The following is a 21,061-nucleotide window of genomic DNA, read 5'->3' on the forward strand; positions in this document are numbered from 1 at the left end:
TGCATCCCAGCACAGATTTCATGAAGAACATGGTTGCCTTCTCATCCCACCTCCCTGTATGAGAACATTTTTATGCCAATGTTTGGTGGTGGTGATAGGGAAGGTAAAGGCTAGTGAAGGCACAAAAGTGGGGGAGGGGGAGGGGGAGGGATTCACAGTACGGCATTCCTACCATGTTCTAGGAGTATCTCCCAGGAGTTTATCCTGCTCCCCTTTGCCAGCATCTCACAGCCCAGCAGTAACAAAGGTAAGTCAAATGCACCCAAAATGGGAAAGGTTTTCACTCAGATGTTAAAAACATTTGGACAAGGCTCAGAAGAGTAGCAAGATCCGTTCCAGTAGGAGGTGCTGTAGTCCTGGCATTGTCATATTTTATATATAGGGTAAGTGCTTAGCAGATCATAAAATGCATATTCATATATTCACAAGAATGTCAAGGCTACAAGCCAACTCTACAAGTCTTCACAAAAGAGGGAACTGTTCAGGAGCTGAATTGCCATGTTTTCCTACAGACCCCCCCCCCCATATCTTCCGCAATCAGTTCAGTGACCTGTAAGATAAAGTACATGATAGCCTGAACTGCAAACGCAAAATGACTGTTTCTAGCTCCCTTTTCACCCAGTCCATGTGAACAAGTTTACCCTCACTGACCACCAAACCTTGCAATTAAAAAGTAAGAAAAGAGTACAATTCATTCAATAGGCAGATAATGAAAGCTATCATCTTAAAGGGAAGACTAGCAGGAAATACTTCACTGTTTCTATGATTAACCAACAAGATTATATATCTAATCTTTAGCAAAAAGTAGTCATTGCATCACACTATGCAAGAAGCTTTCATAGAGACTAAGCAAAGTTAAATGCAACATTGTATTCACCGGAGACTTGGAAGGTAACTAGCTTAAGTTTGGGACAATGAAGCATTCAGATATGTTGCAAGCCTTAAAGCAACATCTTCTAGGAAAGGTTTCTAAATTAGCTAGTTCTAAGAACTCCTGACTTGGACAATGAAGAAATACAGCGCTTAAATGCCAAGTAACTGAAGGTACCATTTCAGGAATTTCATCACACCGTTACATGATAAAAGACCACAAAAAAAGTTAACTTGCTTTTTAAGTACTATCTCGGAGGCACCCTTGCTGAATATCCGGAAACTGCCATCAGAGTTCTTTAACACAGTACTCATGGACTTTCTAACAGAGTTGAAGGTGTAGACTTTGTAAAGTGCCTCTTCTGGTATTTCATTTCTAACATCCTGGTAGTCTCGTTTCAAATCCAGAAGCAGTCCCAGCAAGGCACATTCAGTTTTATTACCAACATGACGGGGCAAGCCACCTTCCTTTTCAGGAGGCTGAAAGACAGAATAAACCCTTGAGAAGGAATTTGTTTCTGGTTCAAGGAAATAATGAATAGGCAGCAGCTTAGAATTCAGCATCTCAGAAATCATACACTGAAGGTTCACAAGTTATATGCTGAAACTGGATGCAAATTTTAGCTTACACACATCTTAAAAGTATATGTCACTGCTTAGGGGGCAGTTTAATGTTCATAAAGTGCAACCAATAGCAAAATTTATATTACTAATTTGTCTTCTCAAGTCAGAGTACAAGCACTAAGAGTCAGAGACAATTTCAGGAGTCATATTAGTTCTTAATAAGCTGTTAAATTAGATTCAATGAGTAACTAAGGGTCAGTTCTTACAGACTGGCAGAGTAATGGTGCAATGAGAAATGTCAGTTGCACATTTCAATACCAGGCAATGGGTAAACAAGACACAGAGACACATTTGTAGATTGGTGTTCAGCATGCCATGGCCCTTTGACCAAGGCCAAACAAAAATAAAGGATAGTGTCATTTGTAAATATGTCCTTAAATCAGTACAACTGCTAGTTTGCAGGTATGTGGGCCATAATGCAACACATAAAGCCAAACTCAATTCACTAACCATGCTCTGTAAGCTGCTCAATAAACTTGTTTTTGCTGCCTACCTGAGACTGCAAAAACAGGGGGTGTTGAGCACTGTCAGGCCACACAGAGAATGGTTGGTGTTTGGCTTGATGAGTCTGCTAAGGCAATTCTTGCATATTTCACTGCTCTTCCCAATCAGAGCAACAGATAAAATACTGAAAGGACAAGAAAGCTAAAATGACAAGTGAAACTTTGTGACTCCAGAACAGTTTCAGTAGATCATATACATTAGTTCTTGAGAAATTTGAACTAATTAAGCCATGATTTAAGTAAGCCGAGGCATAAAATGATGATTTTCAGAATTAACTGATGCTATTTTATCCAGAAAATAGACAAACTTTTAATTTATTATTATTTATTATGCTTTTATTGTTATTGCTATATCCCAGGAAATACATTTCAACCTAAAATGCATTGAAGAGCAACGTAGAGCCATTTGGCATTTCAAAAACCAAATGTAAAATAAATATATAGCCAAGGAAGCTCAAATATCATACCATATTAATATTCATTTCAATTACCGTATTTTTCAGTGTAGAAGACACCCCCATGTATAAGACGCCCCTATTTTGGGGGACTACAAATTAAGAAAACACCCCCTCAGCACTACCCGTATATAAGATGAGCCCCAATTTAAACCTAATTTTTTGGTTTAAAAAACCCTAGTCTTATACAAAGAAAAATACAGTATATTCCCAATAGTGATTAAGAAGGATCAAAGCTTTCCCATCAGCTTAGTAATCTTTCAGTAATGTACATAGTAAACATGTTTATTATAGAACTCTGAAGAATTTAAATGAGAACAATCCTTCCAAAGTTATAAGACCTATTGTTTCAATGGGAGATGTTAAAACACATGCTTTAACTCTACCACTGAATCAATAGTTTCCAATATACACTTACCAAGATTTTGGAAGTATAAGCAGAGTTTACAGAGATTCCTGTTACAAGGTATGACAAGGTTTTCTCAGGAATAGCTTGTGCCTCAGGAATTTTTTTATAATGTTTTTCACTGATGTAAGCTTGGACTACTGTCATTCTGTTCATTGTCAATGTTCCTGTTTTATCTGAGCAAATGGCTGTTGCATTTCCCATTGTTTCACAAGCATCCAGATGTCTGACCAAGTTATTATCTTTCATCATTTTCTATAAAAAAGGGATTAAGTCAGTCTAACAACATTAAACACATTTTTAGAATTCACTTTCATTGTGCATGCTGAGGCTGAGATTCCTCCATAATAAATATTCAATGGATATCTCATATTTAAGCGTTATAATTAGTATCCAGAGGGTAAAGATAAAATCAATTGGCAGATGCATCAACTATAAGGGTTATTTTAACAAGCATATTCCTTGTGTTTGGAAGAGTTACATTTAATGCTGAGTGATTACTTTATGACCACAGTGTTTGTAAATATAGGTTGATGCAGAACCAACAGAACAAGCAGATAAACCCTTCAAAAACATTTCATTGATCCAGTTTCTTAGGAAAAACATCTATGAACATATATCTATGCTATATAGTGTACTACTATACAGAAGCATAGGTTTCTCACACGTACCTTTACAGAGTAAGCCAGTGAGATAGTAACTGCAAGCGGAAGACCCTCTGGAACTGCCACAACCAGGACAGTAACACCAATGATAAAGAACTTCACAAAGTACTGAATATATATTGGTGTACATTCAGCAAGCCAAGCACGTTTCTGGACCCAGAAGGTATCAATTACAAAATATAATACAAGAATGATGACTGTGACTGCAGACATCAGCAATCCTTTTAGGAAGAGATGAGAACCAGTTAATCATTCATATTATTGACAAAACTATAAAAATAGGTCTCAAAAACTCATTTCAAAATTTTAATACAAAGTTAAGTTTGAGAAAAGATCTACAGTTGAATGCCTGTTCATTAATAATCTGGCATTAAGGATGAACACTAAATAAGCCGTACCTGCTTTGCCAATCTGAACTGCTAGCTTAGTGAGCTTTCCTTGAAGAACCGATTTTTCTTTCTTGGGCATATTGTTTCTTTTTTTGTCGTCTCCATCACCACCATCTTCACTTTTTAGGGGCTGCATTTCCATCGCTGCACCATCCTGAGCTTTTGCTAAGTTTAAGGGAGAAAATAATAGATAAACCACCACTCCTAACACTATAGAGTAAACCTCAAATTAAAGATGTAGTCATTGACATTTGTTCTATATCCAGAGCAGCATGTATTTAATATTCTGAAATTCAAGGGGTGAAGGATAGATAGCAAGACTGGCTTATGTGACCAAATTTCCAAAATTTAAACAGGATGTATCATGTTTACTTACTTAATACCCTAGTGACTACCATTGACTTCCACAAATCCACAACCATTGACTCCCTACTCCATGTTTGCCTGCTTTGCACGCCTCCAACAAAAATCCTATTAGCTAAATTCTGCAAACTACAGAAAACTCTAGGAAAAGGAATGGTTTTTGCTTAGTTTTAGGCACATGTCAAATGCAGGGGGAAGGCATACATGCATCCTTTCCCCCAAGTTTTTCTCCAGTTCAGAGAACTCAAGGGGTGTTTAGTGGAATTCTCGTTATTCCTGCTGAGACAAAGACAAACAGCATTCTGACATGCCCAACACAATGACGAAGGGCACTACTCATTGCCCTTCTTACCTGAGTACTCCACAGGGTTGGGGTGCATGAGAGAGGGCTCCATGACAAACAAAGATATGCAGCTCCCTGGATACAGTTATTTGCATCTCAGGCCACAGAGAATTTAAAAAAATGGCTTGTGATAGTAAACATGGGTCTGTTGCTGAAATCTTCACTAACTGGACATCACAAGCAGAGACAGGGAAAGTACACCAAGGGAAAGTGACAGTGGGCTGCCATTTTCAGACACAATCCTGTGTTTATAAGAACAGTGCTATACCCTCACAGAACACGGCAATAGAATACTGACTTTTCAGACTATCAACTGGCGTGAACTTGCTATAAAACCATGGTCAGATTGAGAGGCGGCCACAGAATTACATCCTTCACTCCTCCTCCACATTTGAGAGTGAGCCACTTGGAACCCCAGCTAGAACTCCGTATTAAGCAAAAGTCCAGCTTGGCTTTAACTTTGGTGAATATTGGCACTGATCGAATTCTTAACTGCAGTTTAAGCTCTGTGTTGGGGGAAGGAGCATATGAGCCTGTGGTCCCTTTTCAATCTCTTAAACATATTTAAGAATAGGGGAGGAATTCAATGTTGTGCTTTAACAAACAGCTTGCCATAAGGAACAATTGTTCCTCCCCTCCCCTCACATGCTGTTCTAAGGATGCTCCTGAGCCAGCGCCCCCCACAGCCAATTTTTTTGGGTACAGACACCAGAAAGGGGAGAAGGTTCCATTGTGCAAGTGGAAGTCCTTACATAGCGCTTCCACTGACAGGGTGCATTTGCTGAATCCCAGCAGTTCCATATATCCTAGGATAAGATTGTGAGGGCAAGTTACATCTATTAGATGCAAGATTAAGCTATGTATAGTTTTAAAATGTGATGCACAAGTTTTGCCTAAAAGTTATGGTTAATCCGGCTTGCTCAAAAATCAAGTTAATGTTGTAAGTACTGTTAATTACCTTTGTTACGATTTTCAATAGCCCCATCTTGTTTTTTACCTGCCAATAAAAAATAGTTGTTTTTAGAAATCTAGGATCAAAGCACTTTTAGATTTGGATGAGATCTTCTGCTCAATTATCTAGTTTTAAAGGGCAACAGCATGAAGAGGAGACTGTTTATAATTTCTCTTATAATTGTGAAGTCTGCATAAGCGTTTATTGCTGTGCTGGATGAGGCTCTTTCAGAGTAATTGAGTAGTTTTCTGGACTTGAGGAATGCATACTAATCTAAAACCATACTAAATGTATTAGCAACTAAATCAGGTTCTTTTAAATGCCAGGGTTGGGAAAGGGGCTGATGGCCACCAGGATCACAGCATGCAGGGAACTGTGGCTTAACCCTTCCCTCCCCAGTCATGATATCATTGAAGATTCTTCCTCACATCCCATTCACCTTCAGAAAAAAAGCTCCCATTGACACTACTGGTAGTAGGAGGCAATTTTCATTTCAACTGTGGCTGTGAAAGAAAGGGCTCAATCTCCTGCAATGTTCCATATGAAGTTCAGCTCTCCCTGTGCCTAGTATTAAATATAAAAAAACTTGACATAATTGCTAATGACACATTTAGAATCATGTCTTGCTTGATGCTAAGGTGCAGATCCCAATGTGTTTTAGAAGACAGTTGGAATGTTCAGATTTAATTTCACTTAGAATAAGCCTGCAATTCTTTAAATGTTGTAACAGTGTTCAACTGTTCAGAGGCGTCATGGTTTGGGGAAATTTTATGCCTCTGAACATCGTGACAGGAGCTGGAAGGTGATTAGTTTCATATATAAGCTTACAATACATATGTACAGTGGTACCTTGGTATTCGAACAGCTTAGTTCCTGAACAACCCGGAACCCGAATGCTGCAAACCCAGAAGTAGGTGTTCCGGTTTTCGAACTTTGCCTCGGAGGCCGAACGTGCTCCTGAGCTTCCGTTTTCACTGTTGCACAGTTCATTTGAGACCCCCCCCCCCATCGTAATAAAGGGTTTTTGCATCCTGTTTTACCCTTGCGCAACTAATTTAAGCCCCCCCCCCCATCGTAATTAAAGCCTTCTGTTTCTGATTGCAGTGTTCTGAGGTGATATTTGGTGCTTTTGTTTTTGCTATTTTTTGTGTTTTTGTTTGTGTGGCTTTTTCATTTTTGTGACTGTGGCTTGTTTTTCATTTTATGATTGATTGATTGATTGTGTGATGGATAAAAGCCCCCTATCCAAACAATGACTACCATCAGTGCAGGTAAGAAATTTTTTTTATTTTTTTTATCAATACTGTCTTATTTATTTTATAGTACAGAACATTGATTATTGCTTTATTTTATGGCTCAATGGTCTTGTTAGTAAAATTCATGTTAAATTTTTGTTTTAGGGCTTGTTTTTTAAAAATTGGAACGGATTAATCCATTTTGCATTACTTAATATGGGAAGGTGCACCTTGGTTTTGGAATGCTTCGGTTTTGGAATAGACTTCTGGAACTGATTAAGTTTGAGAACCAAGGTACTTCTGTACTTATAAGCTCAAAAGTTGAAATCTTCCTCTACCCCCAACCTCAATGAGTTGTTATTCTATTCATGAGAAACAGGGGAAGTGGGGGATGATTTTAACAAATGAGATTCTTTTATAGCTGTAGTTCAAATGAAATGAGATGAAATGTTTCTGCTACTCCTTTTACTGGTTTACCCAGTACAAGGATGGAGTGCATACAGCCCTAAACCTCCTCACATTACCACTTCAATTGCGTGTTTATTAGGTTACAACAAGTAATAGAATTGCTATTAATCAAAGTCCTGACATATCAAGATTAGTAATGGTGAGTTTGACATTAATTCAAGTAAATGTGGAGAGATTTCTCAGTATTGATTAGGTTCACACTAAAAAAAAATTCTTTGAGTTCTGAGCTAGAGCCAGGTCATCTATGAGGTGCAATACAAACCAAAGAGGTGAATATCAGTTTCCAGGTGCAGCAGTGTAATTTTAAACAATATCTGAATACTGTCCATAGCTGCCAAGTCTCCCGTATTCCCCGGGAAACTCCCGTTTTTCCAGCTGTCCCCAGCCGAAAAAACGGACTTTTTTGTTTTATTCTGGCGCGGCGGCCATTTTGGAACTGGGCGGAGCATGCTCAGAAGCGACTTTTGATGCTGCTTTGCCCAGTTCCAAAATGGCTGCAGCGCGACTTCTGGTGCAGCGGCCATTTTGGAACAGGGCAGAGCAGCATCAAAAGTAGCTTCTGAGCATGCTCCGCCCAGTTCCAAAATGGCGGCAGCACTACTTCCGGTTTGCTACTTCCGGTCCAGTCTCTTATTTCTCAGGCCGGAACTTGGCAGCTATGATACTGTCCCTCCATGGCAGCTGTTGTTTTATACCTACCTATATAGGTATTGCAAAAAAATAAAATAAAAAAATCTCAGGGGCCAGAGGAGACGGTTAACTTCAGAAGGGACACAACAAATGAAATGACCTTTCTTTGAATAAAAAAAAATACCTTTCAGGTTTTTTTTCTCTAGTATAAAAGAGGGAACACCCTATAGTCTATGGAGTTTACCAATTTCAGGCGGCCTCACTTAACACATGCTATTTTTGTGATACTGTTAAGAGCACTTGAGTGATTGTATTAAGTGAGTAATGAAGTGTCAGCTGAAGCAAGTTGGGAATGTTAATTTGAAAGACTTCAGAGACAAAATTGACTTACCCTCTTGGACAATGGAAGTTGCAGAAGCAGGAGTTCTATGCAGTTATTTTGTACCTGCCTACATTGTTATTCTGCATAGCCAACACCACTTGCAGACATTCTTACAGAAGAGAAGCCAACTACAAAATGCATCTCTAAAGTCCGTCTCAAACTTCATGCTTACTTTTCTTGTCCTTTTTCTCTTTTTCTTTCTTTTCTTCTTCGTCATCACCTCCAGCACCAAGCAAGGTAAAGATAATTCCAGTTTGTGAGTTTACACCTACAGCAGTAACTACCATTCGTCCAGAACCTTCCATTACATGAGTACCTGAAATGTGAAAGCATTAATATTCATGAAAAGTTCCAGACAGGCTTATGCTACAAGTTAGCGAGAAACTTATTACAATACTTTCATTAATTTCCTATAGCAGAAACACGCATTTGATCAATAAAGGATATTCAGAAAATATAAAGAAGGGTTTTATAACACCCAAGAAACGCTAAGCCAATAAAAGCCATTCAGTAAGACTATAGCCATTTGAAAATTTTGTGCCTACCAACAGTCAGCTACTGGCTAGCCAATATACAGCTGATGTGCAAGATCACTGGTAAATGCCTAAAAACTGGCACTATTGCATTTATATCCCCCTTTCATAGCCACCTTTCGACTAGGTTCTCAGGGCAGTATACATATGATTACTCCCATTTTAGCCTAACAATCTTTTTGGAATGGGTGTGTGTGCAATTTTAGGAGTAAAGAAGTGCACAAGTAAACCCAGAACAGTCACCCTTTACATTATGAAAGCCCCCCTGCAACTATTTCTCCTCCAGCCAATCGCCTTCTCATTCCGGCCCGTGGGTTATTTGTGGAGTATAGCAATTCGTTCACATTTTTTTCAAAATATAGTCTGGCCCCCCCACAAGGTCTGAGGGACAGTGGACCGGCCCCCTGCTGAAAAAGTTTGCTGATCCCTGCACTTGATCCTTCCCTGCCAGCACTATAGTGGGTCACCCATAAGAAGCCCCAAACTGCTTTGGATAAGGTGCAGGAAAAAATAAGAGCTGCCATTGTACTTGTTTACCAATTTCTCCTACTTTCCCAGTCCCTAGTTTTTTGGGGGGGAAGGGGGGTATTAAATGTGAGATGGGGCAGCTGAAAGGAATGTTTGAGATTCCTGGAGATGTACCTTCTGAAAGGATATCTCTCTCAAAATAAAACAAAAGTCCATTGTATTAACAACTTTCTCTACATTTGTAGAAACAGCCAAGGCCCATCTAAGCTGGAAGTAAGATGGGAGTAAATCTGCCACATTATGCCTGTATTATTCCTCCCTTCCTGGATTCAGAGTTTTGTTCTAGTGATCTAGCCAGCAAGCCATGCTGCTTTGTCCACCTGTTCCAGATTTTCCAGCAATTCATATACTGAGGGAAGTGAAAGTATTGTGCACTGTTGCACAATCACAACAGATCATACATTGGGGGCGAGATGAAATGGAAGAAATGGAGCAAATGCTGAAAGAAAAGGGATGAACAGATGGGTTCTGAACTGCAGAGGTACAAAAAGGAGAAAAACGAGTTGGTAACATGTTATGCAGACACTTGCAAGCGGGGAAACAGATGGGCTGCAGACTTGTGGTGGTGAAGACACAGCATGTGCTATGGGGCACACAGAGAAGGAGGGATGTTTAACAGAGGCCAGAGAAAGAAGAAACAGTACTATGGGAGCAAAGCCAAGGAGGGATTAGCAGAATGCACTGAACACAGTTACAACTGTAGCAAAAAATGCTTTTCAGTAGTTAATGCAGCTGCCATGCAGTCATGCTGGGTTAATAAACTAAAGTGGCCCCTGGAGGAATTTGAGTTGGGCGCTCCAGTAAAGTCCTTTACGCTAGAACTGCTTTTTATAAGACATTTTATTACAGTGGTACCTCGGGTTACAGATGCTTCAGGTTACAGACTCCGCTAACTCGGAGGTAGTACCTCAGGTAAAGAACTTTACCTTAGGATGAGAACAGAAATCGCGTGGCGGCAGTGGGAGGCCCCATTAGCTAAAGTGGTACCTCAGGTTAAGAACAGTTTCAGGTTAAGAACGGACCTCCAGAACGAATTAAGTTCTTAACCCGAGGTGCCACTGTACAGTTATACAAAACTGCAGTGTAGCATTAGACTGGACATAACATTCTTAGTATTAACACACCTATGTATTATAATGCATGATATCAAGTTGATAGGGAAGGAAGTTTCCAAAAGAAAAAACACATTCCAAAGAAAAGACCACATTTCAGCATTCCCATAAATGCTGCTTTTCCATAAGCTGCTAATGCATCTAAATATTGCAATCAGTCCTGTATATCTGGAGCACATCTGAGTTTCTACTGGAATACTTTAAATCTTAGGCCATGATACACACTCCGACAAGCCCCATTAGGTTAGTTAAGGGTAGTGTTCTAATAAAATCCATTATATTTCAAATGATTTGTAAATATACTGCCTTGCAAAGATAATGCCTATCTACCTCAAGTGCACTGAACTGAGCAGATGTAAGTATCACCAACAGCAAACTCAGGTAGTGAGTGCTGACAGATATGAAGCCAAAACAGGGCCACTGAGAAATATCAACATGCTCGGGAGAACGCTCAGTTTGTTATTGTTCATGGCTATACTATATAAGGTAGTGAATCAGTTAATTCCAGACTGGCAATAAGGTTTAAATCTGCATAGTCTCTGGAGTATAGTGGAAATCAGTAGCTGTCTATTTACACAACTGAATTCTGTCAACTAGAACACTCTGCAGTACTTCTGCAGTCTTAACCATATAACTCACTTCAGGCTTTGAATGATTTCATCTTTATTTCATTGATGAGGAGCTAAATGAGGGCATGCTGACTAAATTCAGAGAGTCACCACATCCATATTACTAGCGTCTAATAAAACTACTCTACGAACAGTGTTTGATATATATGGGAAGTTGAGACATTTCAGCGATGCACACTTGCTTAAAGTAATCACTTTAAAGATACTTGTATGTCTGAAATCCTATCTGTTGTTAAGACCCATCTTTCCGGCCCTGAGAAGGTTAAAAGCATGATACATAATACATAAGAGCACTAGATCTTAGCATGCTGTCACCTAGAAAGACAGTGTTTCACATAGCCTAGTTCTTGAAGTAGGAAACTTTGTCCAGTTTCCAAAATACCTCATGCTCAGTTCTTAGCTATCATTTGATCACTCACCTGAGAGCAACATAGGATCTCGATCAGATGTTTTCTTAACATGATCAGATTCTCCAGTCAGTGAGCTTTCATCAATTTTGAGGTCATTTCCTTGTATAAGTACACCATCTGCTGGTAAAAGGTCACCTAAAAGAGCCCAAATGGTACTTTTAAAATACATTCAATAAGAAGTTACCAGAGATGACATCATAAATAAGTATATTTACCATATTTTACTTGTGCAATATCACCAACAACTATGTCAGCTATAGGTATCTGGATGACTTGGCCACCCCTGATGACAGTAAACTTCTGCTCTTGTTCAATGCGGCTTTGCAATCCCCTAAATTGTTTCTCTTTACTCCAGTCATTGAAAGCTGTGACTAATACCACACAAACGACAGACAGGAGAATTGCAGCTCCTTCGATCCAGCCTGTTTCACTTTCATCCTCGTCTTCACCAGCTGCTACTGTTCCACATACTGGAAAAAGTAAACAAATAATCAGCACCACATACTCAAATCTTAATATTGTTCTGCATTAATCTTAAATCTGAAATTTATTATCCAAACTTTATTGCACAAGAAACCCAATTATACTGACTTAGGCCCCATATCAAACACACAACAAAGCTTGAGTTCAAAAAATATGGTCAATGTTCATATTAGGTAAAGGTAAAGGGACCCCTGACCATTAAGTCTAGCCATGACCGACTCTGGGGTTGCACACTCATCTCGCATTATTGGTCGAGGGAGCCAGCATACAGCTTCCAGGTCATGTGGCCAGCATGACAAAGCTGCTTCTGGTGAACCAGAGCAGCACAAAGAAACACCGTTTACCTTCCCGCTGTAGCGGTCCCTATTTATCTACTTGCACTTTGATGTGCTTTCAAACTGCTAGGTTGGCAGGAGCTGGGACTGAGCAACGGGAGCTCACCCCGTCGCAGGGATTCGAACCGCCGTCCTTCTGATCAGCAAGCCCTAGGCTCTGTGGTTTAACCCACAGTGCTACCCGTGTCCCTAATGTTCATATTATGTGGGTGCAATTAGGCTACCATGACAATGGTATCCTACCACTATATTACAAGTGCTGTAGGAATATTTAGTTTAAATGTATCAGTCAACAAGGGTTATATACACACAGCAGTTTAAAGTGCATTCCACGAGAGCATACTTTTCATGTCATCCACATGATTCAGTCGTCTTCCAAGTGGCAGTCCACACACCCCCCCCCCTTCCACAATATAATTTGGTGTTTCCACTGTGGACACAGACATTCTTTTTAACTCACAGCTTTGTTCAAGTTTAGTACATTGGAAAACTTGCACCTCAAAAATAAAATTACCTCAATGCACAATTACCTGTGCACATACCCACAATGGACCTCAGGTTTCCGGAACTCTGGGACAAGTAAGGAAGTACTAATTGAGGGGAGGGGACAACACCTCACAGTGAGAATACATCCTATCAAGCACACCACGCTAGTGCACACCTGTGGCTCCTAACTGGTGGTCTGTGGAGCCCAAGGGGTCCACAGCACCATTTACATAACAAAAACTACCATAACATTTTCAAAAGTAGGATGTCTATGGCTTGGCTATTCAAAAACAGGGGGTCTGCAGAACATAAGTTAATTGTGAACCACTGGTGTAGACAATAAAATACTTAAAGAGTTCAAATGAATGCTCATGTGTGGATGAAAAATCAGATCTGTGTGACACACATGTGCATTAAGACTCTGGTATGTATACAGCCAAGGTATCTATGCCCATGCAGGGTGTGTGGGTGTTTCTGGGGAAATATCCCTAAACCTCCCCCTTGGAGCATTCAACAGTTAAAGCAGAAGTGGCTTGGGAAAAACAGAGGGGTTTGCACATTGCATAGAGCTTCCCTGCCTTTCACCTTTGCCCACTACAGGTGAGTACACAGAGACTATTAATAACAGGCCAGATGTCTATGTGCTGCAAACAGACCCATGCAATCTCTATTCTTCCTGTCTATACTAGATTTGCCATGATCTGGAAGTGGAACAAAGGACTGACGGGGTCCTTGCTGCTCTCATTTCAGAGAGGTAAATGGAGGGCTTGTTGCAAAATTATCGGCAGTTTTGAACAGATATTCTTATGCTTGATCATTTTTTGTTGACATACAGTGAATGTGGAAATCCCGAGGAACATGACTCCTTCACACTTCCCACATAAGATGTTTTTTCTCCATTTCCCAAGACTAAGATGCAACCGAACGCAGAAATATCAGCAATAGAAGCTGGTATTTAACTACATTAGGAAGAAGGCTTTAACACAGAAGTAATTTAGATGTAAATCTTGATGTATTTTAATTAAGAACCACTCCTAGATAGTCAAGCCCAGGTATGGAAAACCTTTGGCCTGCCATATGTTTCTGAACTACAATTCCCATCTTCCCTGGGTACTGACCATGCTTGCTGGGGTTGATGGGAGTTGTAGTTCAAGCAGTATTTGGAGGGCCAAAGATTCCCCACACCTAGTCTAGTCCAGGCATTCCCAAACTTTGACCCTCCAGATGTTTTGGACTACAATTCCCATCTTCCCCAACCAGTGGTCCTGTTAGCTAGGGATCATGGGAGTTGTAGGCCAAAACATCTGGAGGGCCGCAGTTTGGGGATGCCTGGTCTAGTCCATAACTAGAACATAAGTAAAAGTTCTGGTAGCAGAGCTTACATCAATACTTAAAATTCTTTTCTTGTGATCATAGGATTTAAAGTTTCTACCTTTTCCATTGCACATAACAGATTCCCATATTCAATTTTTAGCAGCTATAGGCTTATAAAAAGGTAGCATGATGTGGACCAACTCTTGGCAGAGTACTACAAGATTTCTGGATAAATATGTAAGCAAATTTGATCAACCAAGAACATCGCCCCTGAATCTCTCCCATTTATTTCAAGATAAGAGTCTGATCCATTCTGTCCAATAACATATTCCAGGTTCTAACAGATTAAAGTCAAGGATAAAAAGAATGTAACTGTCAGTAGACAACAAATTAGAGAGGTGGTTAAGTTTTCATGTTTTGCAGCAAAATATTCCCCATGAGTAAGTCTGATGCTGACACACACACACACACACACACACACACACACACACACACACACACCCCACTAGCGGAGGTCACATCAGTATTACCGTACTCATTTTCGAGGATTAAGTCTATTTTGAAGAGTTTTGACAAAGGATAGTCCTATTTACCCCAAAGAACTGAATCAACTGATGTCAAAGAAGAAAGAAATGAGAGAGAATGGGTATGTTTTTAAACTCTCCAACTATCTATTAAATGATTAATGCAGAACTCTAGATGTGAGAAGAATGGCAATAGTTTGACATAAAAGGTACAATGATGGGCAGTACATTCATTATGTTATCTTTTTCCAGTGCATGTATATCTGGTTCAGAGTTTAAACACATCACCCAGGTCAGATTACTTTATGCCCAAGAATAGGGTAATGATGGGAATGCCTGAACAAGAGAACTGCTAGTCATGTTTCAGTTCTAAAATTCAGTCTTGAGCCTGTTTGGAACTCTTTGGCTGAGGTTATTCATAGGTGTGGCCTTGGATGTCTCTAATATACATATGACTTTCTGTTGTTTCTCTCCTTTCTATCAAAACTAGGTTAGGCAGTGGACATTACGAATCAGTGTTTGGGCATGGTAATGAACTGGGGAACAGGCAATAAACTGAAACTCAATCTAGACAAGACAGAAGTATTATTAGTGGGTGGTCTATCCAACAAGCTGAGTGGTGCACAATCTGTTCTGAAGGAGGTTGCACTCTCCCCAAAGGAACAGAAGCATAGTCTAGAGCAGGCATCCCCAAACTGTGGCCCTCCAGATGTTTTGGCCTACAACTCCCATGATCCCTAGCTAACAGGACCAGTGGTCAGGGATGATGGGAATTGTAGTCCAAAACATCTGGAGGGCCGAAGTTTGGGGATGCCTGGTCTAGAGGGTGTTCCTGGATCCAGCACGGTCTCTTAATGCACATGCATCTTTGGTAGTTCAGAGAACCTTTTTATCAGCTCAGAATGATATACCAGTTTTGATATTATCTGGACAAAGATAGTTTTGCTATAGTCATCCATGTTCTGATAATTTCCTGTGGGGTTTGCTCTCGTCTGCTTCTGAGCTCAATTCAAAGTGCTGGTATTAACATTTAAAGTCTCAAGTGGCTTAGAGCCAAATTACCTGAATGATCATTACCTATAGGCCCACTTCTACATGTTCCTGCCAAATTAGCTGAAGTGGAAGCCACAAGGGAAAGGGTATTTGCAGTAGTGGCACCCATTATGGAATATTTTCCACCCCCCAGGAGTTTACCTACATTGTGGTATTTTTCAACACCTTGTAATGACCTTTTATTTCCCCAGGCTTTCTTTGTTTGTTTTATTACTAAAACATGTTGCACTATTTGTTTTCTGTTGCTGGTTTTATTATGTTGCTGTTTTAACTGTTTATGATTTTAAAACCAACTTCATGGTTTTAACGTGTGTGAACTGCCTGAAGAAATTGGGGGGGGGGGCAGTACAGGAATGTTGCAAATAAATGAGTTTGGGGTCAACCTGGGAATAAATTTTTACTTGATTATCCTGGATCTCACAGCTTTTGAAACCATTCAGCACAGTATACTTGTGGATCACCTGTTCAGGCTAGGACAGGTTTTGACAAATCCACTCACTAGGTTTAATTATGATGATAGCTTTCCCTGCTCTTGCAAATGAGGTGGTGACACATTTCAGTTTTACTATTGTTTGTGATTATTTGCTGGGGACATCATCTGGCCCAGTTCTTCCATGCCTATGCTTTTTCCTTGGTTTCCTTTTGGCAATGGCCTAAGTCAGTGTTTCTCAACCAGTGTGCCTCCAGATGTTGTGGGACTACAACTCCCATCATTCCTGACCACTGATCTTGCTAGCTAGGGATGATGGGAGTTGTAGTCCGAAAACATCTGGAGGCACACTGGTTGAGAAACACTGGCCTAAGTGAGGCTCTCTTACACTATGGGCTTAGTAAAATAAAAGCAAACGAAAGGGTAAAATTCCAGTTGCTACCCCACCCTGGCTGAGTAAAAAAGACAGGGTGGAGAACAGATGTCCTGCAGTACAGCTGAGCAGGAAATGAACTGGGGAGAGGTCATCTGGCCCAATCAGATGACTCCTGCTCATTTGCATCTTCTTGTCCAGTGGCGTGAGTGGGTAGAAATACCCCATCCAGAATTCACTCCCCTTTTGTTGATGGCATTCTTAAGTTTAAATTATACAATTATTTGAAAGATTGTTCAAATTTCCAATTAAACCCTAAAGGCTGCATTTCAGCTGTCTGAGAAGCCTTCGTTAAACTAAGGTTCCTTGTGTTTTACAAGTTGAATTTTTCAAAAACAAGCAGCCTTAGAATCAAATTACATAATTGGGAACAGCTAGAAATTAGGTAGTGCTTTATCAATTAAATAAAACAGATTTCTCTCATCTCCTCCCCTTTAGAACACTGTTCATGAGAGGCATTAAGAGCACAGTGATATGCTTGACATTGCATTATTTAGTCAGATCACTTGCCATAGTGGTTGGTGGAGGAAACAAATCACCATTCTGATAACTTTAAATCAAAGACAATACACACCAAAAATTTGTTTCATCATTAATTCCATTTAAAAGCAACAACCCCATTCAGTTGAGGGGGGGTGACTGCTGCTGATAAATACAATCTAGTTTATGGGGGGGACTTTAGGGTGTTAATCACTAAGTTTTACTCAGAATAAACCCATTTAAATTAATGAGCATGATGAAGTTAGGTGCATTAATTTCAATTTTTGTAATAAAAATTTAGGTATAAAATTAATAAACATGTTATTGGTCAAATTCCATACTTTCCCCCGTATTCTGCGGTATAGTAGAAAACAATGCAAGTATCCAATACTTGAACTATAATTGTGAGGAAGGAGAGAAACCATTTAAATCAACCTACATGAAGCCTGAGTTACTTAATTTTAAGACAACTTCTGCTTTGATAAATTCATATGTTGTTGTTCTGTCTAAGTGTGACAGACAATCTGCGAAGTCATGGCTTAGAAGTTAGAGACACTTTATTACAGTGACTTCAATACCTATCAGGCAGGAGTCAGCTGTGGAGCGAGGTATGCTGTGTATGATATGCTACAAAGTTCCATCTTCTGTCATACTTTTTAAAATTTACATGAAAATTGAGAGATAATATGAACAGGGGGGGGGTTAATTACATCCTATTTCTCCTTTTTGGTAGATCCACAAGGTACTAAATTCTTTAAATGGTACCTATGGATAACAACTGAATGCATGATAAAAGGAACTGAAGGAATAATACATGATAAAGAAATCTAGGCTAGACTGATTTTATTGTTGGCGATACTTCTGGAGAGGACTTAATTTCCTTGAAGAGCTGGGCGTGCAAGAGATGGTATTCCTAGAATCTCAGTTAATCACCATAGCCACGAATGCTTTATACCATCTTAAGATTTTTAGGCCAACTACACCCACTCATAGAAGATAGTATCTCTGCTGCATCAAACATGCTTTTATAACCATCAGGGTGGACTGATGCTGCACTCTTGTTACCATATTTGTAAGTCAGGATATGCATGAACCTCATGTAGCGCATTCATGTGATCCAATCCTGGCTTCTTCAGAGGTCACTAACCCCCATAATTCTTGGTTCACATATAATGGAAAGCCATGGTTAATTGCAGTTGCCTGGTTTGTTTTTCCACTTGATCAAAGGAAGAAGTGAAGTGGAAGCAAAATGTCTACATTTGAGTGCATGATGGTTGTGCACATCCAGATTTATTAATCAATGATTTGATTTTCTAAACTAGGCAATCATATGGGTGCATTCAAATAACATCCAGAAAATCTAGTTATCTCCTGCTTGGACTACTGCAATGCACTCTACTTGGGGCTACCTTTGAAGGTGACCTGGAAACTGCAATTAATCCAGAATGAGAGATCTGCATTGGCTCTCAGTACATTTCCGAGCACAATTCAAAGTTTTGGTGCTGACCTTTAAAGCCCTAAACGGCCTTGGGTCCTGTATACCTGTAGGAGCGTCTTCACCCCCATCGTTCACCCCGGACACAGATCCAGCGCCGAGGGCCTTCTGGCAGTTCCCTCATTGCGAGAAGTGAGGTTACAGGGAACCAGACAGAGGACCTTCTCGGTAGTGGTGCCCACCCTGTGGAACACCCTCCCATCAGATGTCAAGGAAATAAGCAGCTATCCTATTTTTAAAAAGACATCTGAAGGCAGCCCTGTTTCAGGAAGTTTTAAATATTTAATGCTGTATTGTTTTTAACACTCGATTGGGAACCACCCAGAGTGGCTGGGGAAACTCAGCCAGATGGGCGGGGTATAAATATATTATATTACTGTATTATTATTATTATTATTATTATTAAACTTCATTTAGTTCCAAAAGCAGCAGTGCATTACATAGCCATTGGTAACACATTAGCACCTGTAATGGCACAACTGCAGTGACTTCAAACCTATTCAGTTCACAATCTGAAGTGCTAGTTTTAACCTTTAAAGCTGTAAATAGCTTTGGTCCAGATTGAGCAAAGCAGCAGTAGAAAACTTGTAGCTCTCCATATGTTGTGGGACTATAACAACATCATCCCTGATAACTGGCCATAGTGGCTGGCGCTCATGGGAGCATGAGTCCAATGATATCTTGAGGGCTATGAGTTCCTCACAACTGATCTGAGGAAATGATTATCCAACCCAAAAATCATCAGGAGCGACCCTATTCCAAACATATTCTGAGACCAGATTAATGTATGAGCAGTAGTTTCTTTTCAACAGTATTACTGCACGCTGTCCCAGTGCCAAAGTCATATTCTCTTCTTCTAGAAATAGGGTGAAAACCTTTCCTACTGCTACCCTTCAGATCTATGGCAAAATAATAAGGCCTTCATTCAATGAGTAGGCTTTAAAACAATACTGCCAGCCCCCCCCCTCAAAAAAAAAAACACATTTTGCCTGCTGCTGCTATGCAATATACAACGCAAGCATTTTAGGATGATTTCTGATGTTTGGGCACGGTTGTATCAAGTTAATTGGAGTGCTTATGTTTTATTGCAAATAGCTGTGAGGACTCTCTAGAGTTACATGGCTAGGCACAGCTTCCACTCCACCCCACCCCAAGAAAAAAGCATCCATATCTAACAATACACAAAATAAAGGTATGTACAGAAATGAAATATGCTTGAGACATGTAGGAAGCTCAGTTTAGTGGATCTTCTAAGCCATAATCTAAAGCAAAAGAGATTAAAGAGAAAAAAGTGTAGGCACTGATTTTAAGAAGGGCAGCAGTTAATTTTCAAAAGGGCAAGTGACAAGGTGACTTATCTGAACTACTAGCATGCCAGTCCAGTCATATTTAGCACACCAGCATTTGCCATGGTAGTCACCATGCAACTTCTGAAACCCGAATCTCTAAACAAAGTTCATGGTGCACATTCACTGCATGCTTGGAGACACTTATCCTGTTATCAAGATTTCATGTTAAAGTGTGGAAAATACTGGGGGGAAATGTATCAGCCTTGGTACAATGGTTAAACTGTTATGTTAAGACCCACAATTGACCAGATTGGTTTTATGCCAATATTTGCTTTTTACTGGAGGTAGAACAGGAAGTAGTACTTATTTATATTTATATGCTGATGAACAGGAAGTAGTACTTATTTATATGCTGCTTCTGTGCCAAAAGCTCCTAAGCGGTTGACAACTATAAAATCAATTATAATTAAAATGCACAACACAACTTGAATGGGTCATGAAAAGATTCTTAAAGTATGCAGTCAAGCAATCCCATTAAAAAGTATAACAATTGAACAGTTAAAAAAATAGCTAAAAGAATACGATCAGAAGTTCCGTTGAGGGGAATGTTTGCCTAAAGTGGTATGCCTTTAGGAACCGATGGAACACCAATACTGATGGGGCTTCTCTTATTTCAGAGCCAGAAGTTCCTGTATTCCAATGCTTCAATTTAACTACAGTGGTACCTAGGTTTACGAACTTAATCCGTTCCAGAAGTCCGTTCTTAAACCAAAGCACTCTTAAACCAAGGTGTGCTTTCCCATAGCAGCGGGGGACTCAATTTACAAATGGAACACACTCAACAGGAAGTGGAACATGTTCTGCTTCCAAGGCAAAGTTCACAAACCAAAACACCTACTTCTGGGTTTGGAAGTTAACATTTACATTTTCACTTCTTGATGAGAGCAAGGAAGAGAGAGCATGAGCTTAGGTTCACTCCAGGAAGGAAGGGGAAATTAAAGAGTACACCTCAAAATTACAACAATCTCTTACAATAGCAAATACATTGTGAAAGAACTTTAAATATTTGGTTCAAGTGCTGACTAGAAGTCATTCTACAAACCAGAATTTGCTTATCATACAGTTGTACTATGAAGCAATTATAATAATGAAGCAATAAAACAACTTAATGACTTCATGCAGACCAATTCTGCAATACAAAGATTTCTGCAAATGAGACATGAAGGCTGGCAACATCAAGCC

At 39.8% G+C, this 21,061-nt stretch overlaps 1 protein-coding gene across 17 annotated transcripts in view; it reads right to left on the bottom strand.

Annotated features, from left to right (window-relative positions):
- Positions 1–21,061, bottom strand: part of ATP2B1 (ATPase plasma membrane Ca2+ transporting 1) — a 72,231-nt gene that overhangs the window by 16,743 nt on the left and 34,427 nt on the right. For 12 of the 17 annotated variants that reach the window (XM_088651839.1, XM_088651833.1, XM_088651835.1 and 9 more), the window contains 8 exons: positions 11,713–11,967; positions 11,507–11,632; positions 8,458–8,601; positions 5,577–5,615; positions 3,922–4,077; positions 3,530–3,744; positions 2,871–3,113; positions 1,109–1,350 (listed from right to left, as the gene is read on the bottom strand). In XM_088651839.1, coding sequence (XP_088507965.1) covers positions 1,109–1,350; positions 2,871–3,113; positions 3,530–3,744; positions 3,922–4,077; positions 5,577–5,615; positions 8,458–8,601; positions 11,507–11,632; positions 11,713–11,967 — 1,420 coding nt within the window. The remainder of the gene's footprint in view (positions 1–1,108; positions 1,351–2,870; positions 3,114–3,529; positions 3,745–3,921; positions 4,078–5,576; positions 5,616–8,457; positions 8,602–11,506; positions 11,633–11,712; positions 11,968–21,061) is intronic. The other 5 variants (XM_088651844.1, XM_088651848.1, XM_088651846.1 and 2 more) reach the window with 1 other exon arrangement.

Source organism: Zootoca vivipara, chromosome 9 (assembly GCF_965207765.1).
Source record: "Zootoca vivipara chromosome 9, rZooViv2.hap1.1, whole genome shotgun sequence".
In the NCBI taxonomy this organism is placed as follows: Eukaryota; Metazoa; Chordata; class Lepidosauria; order Squamata; family Lacertidae; genus Zootoca; species Zootoca vivipara.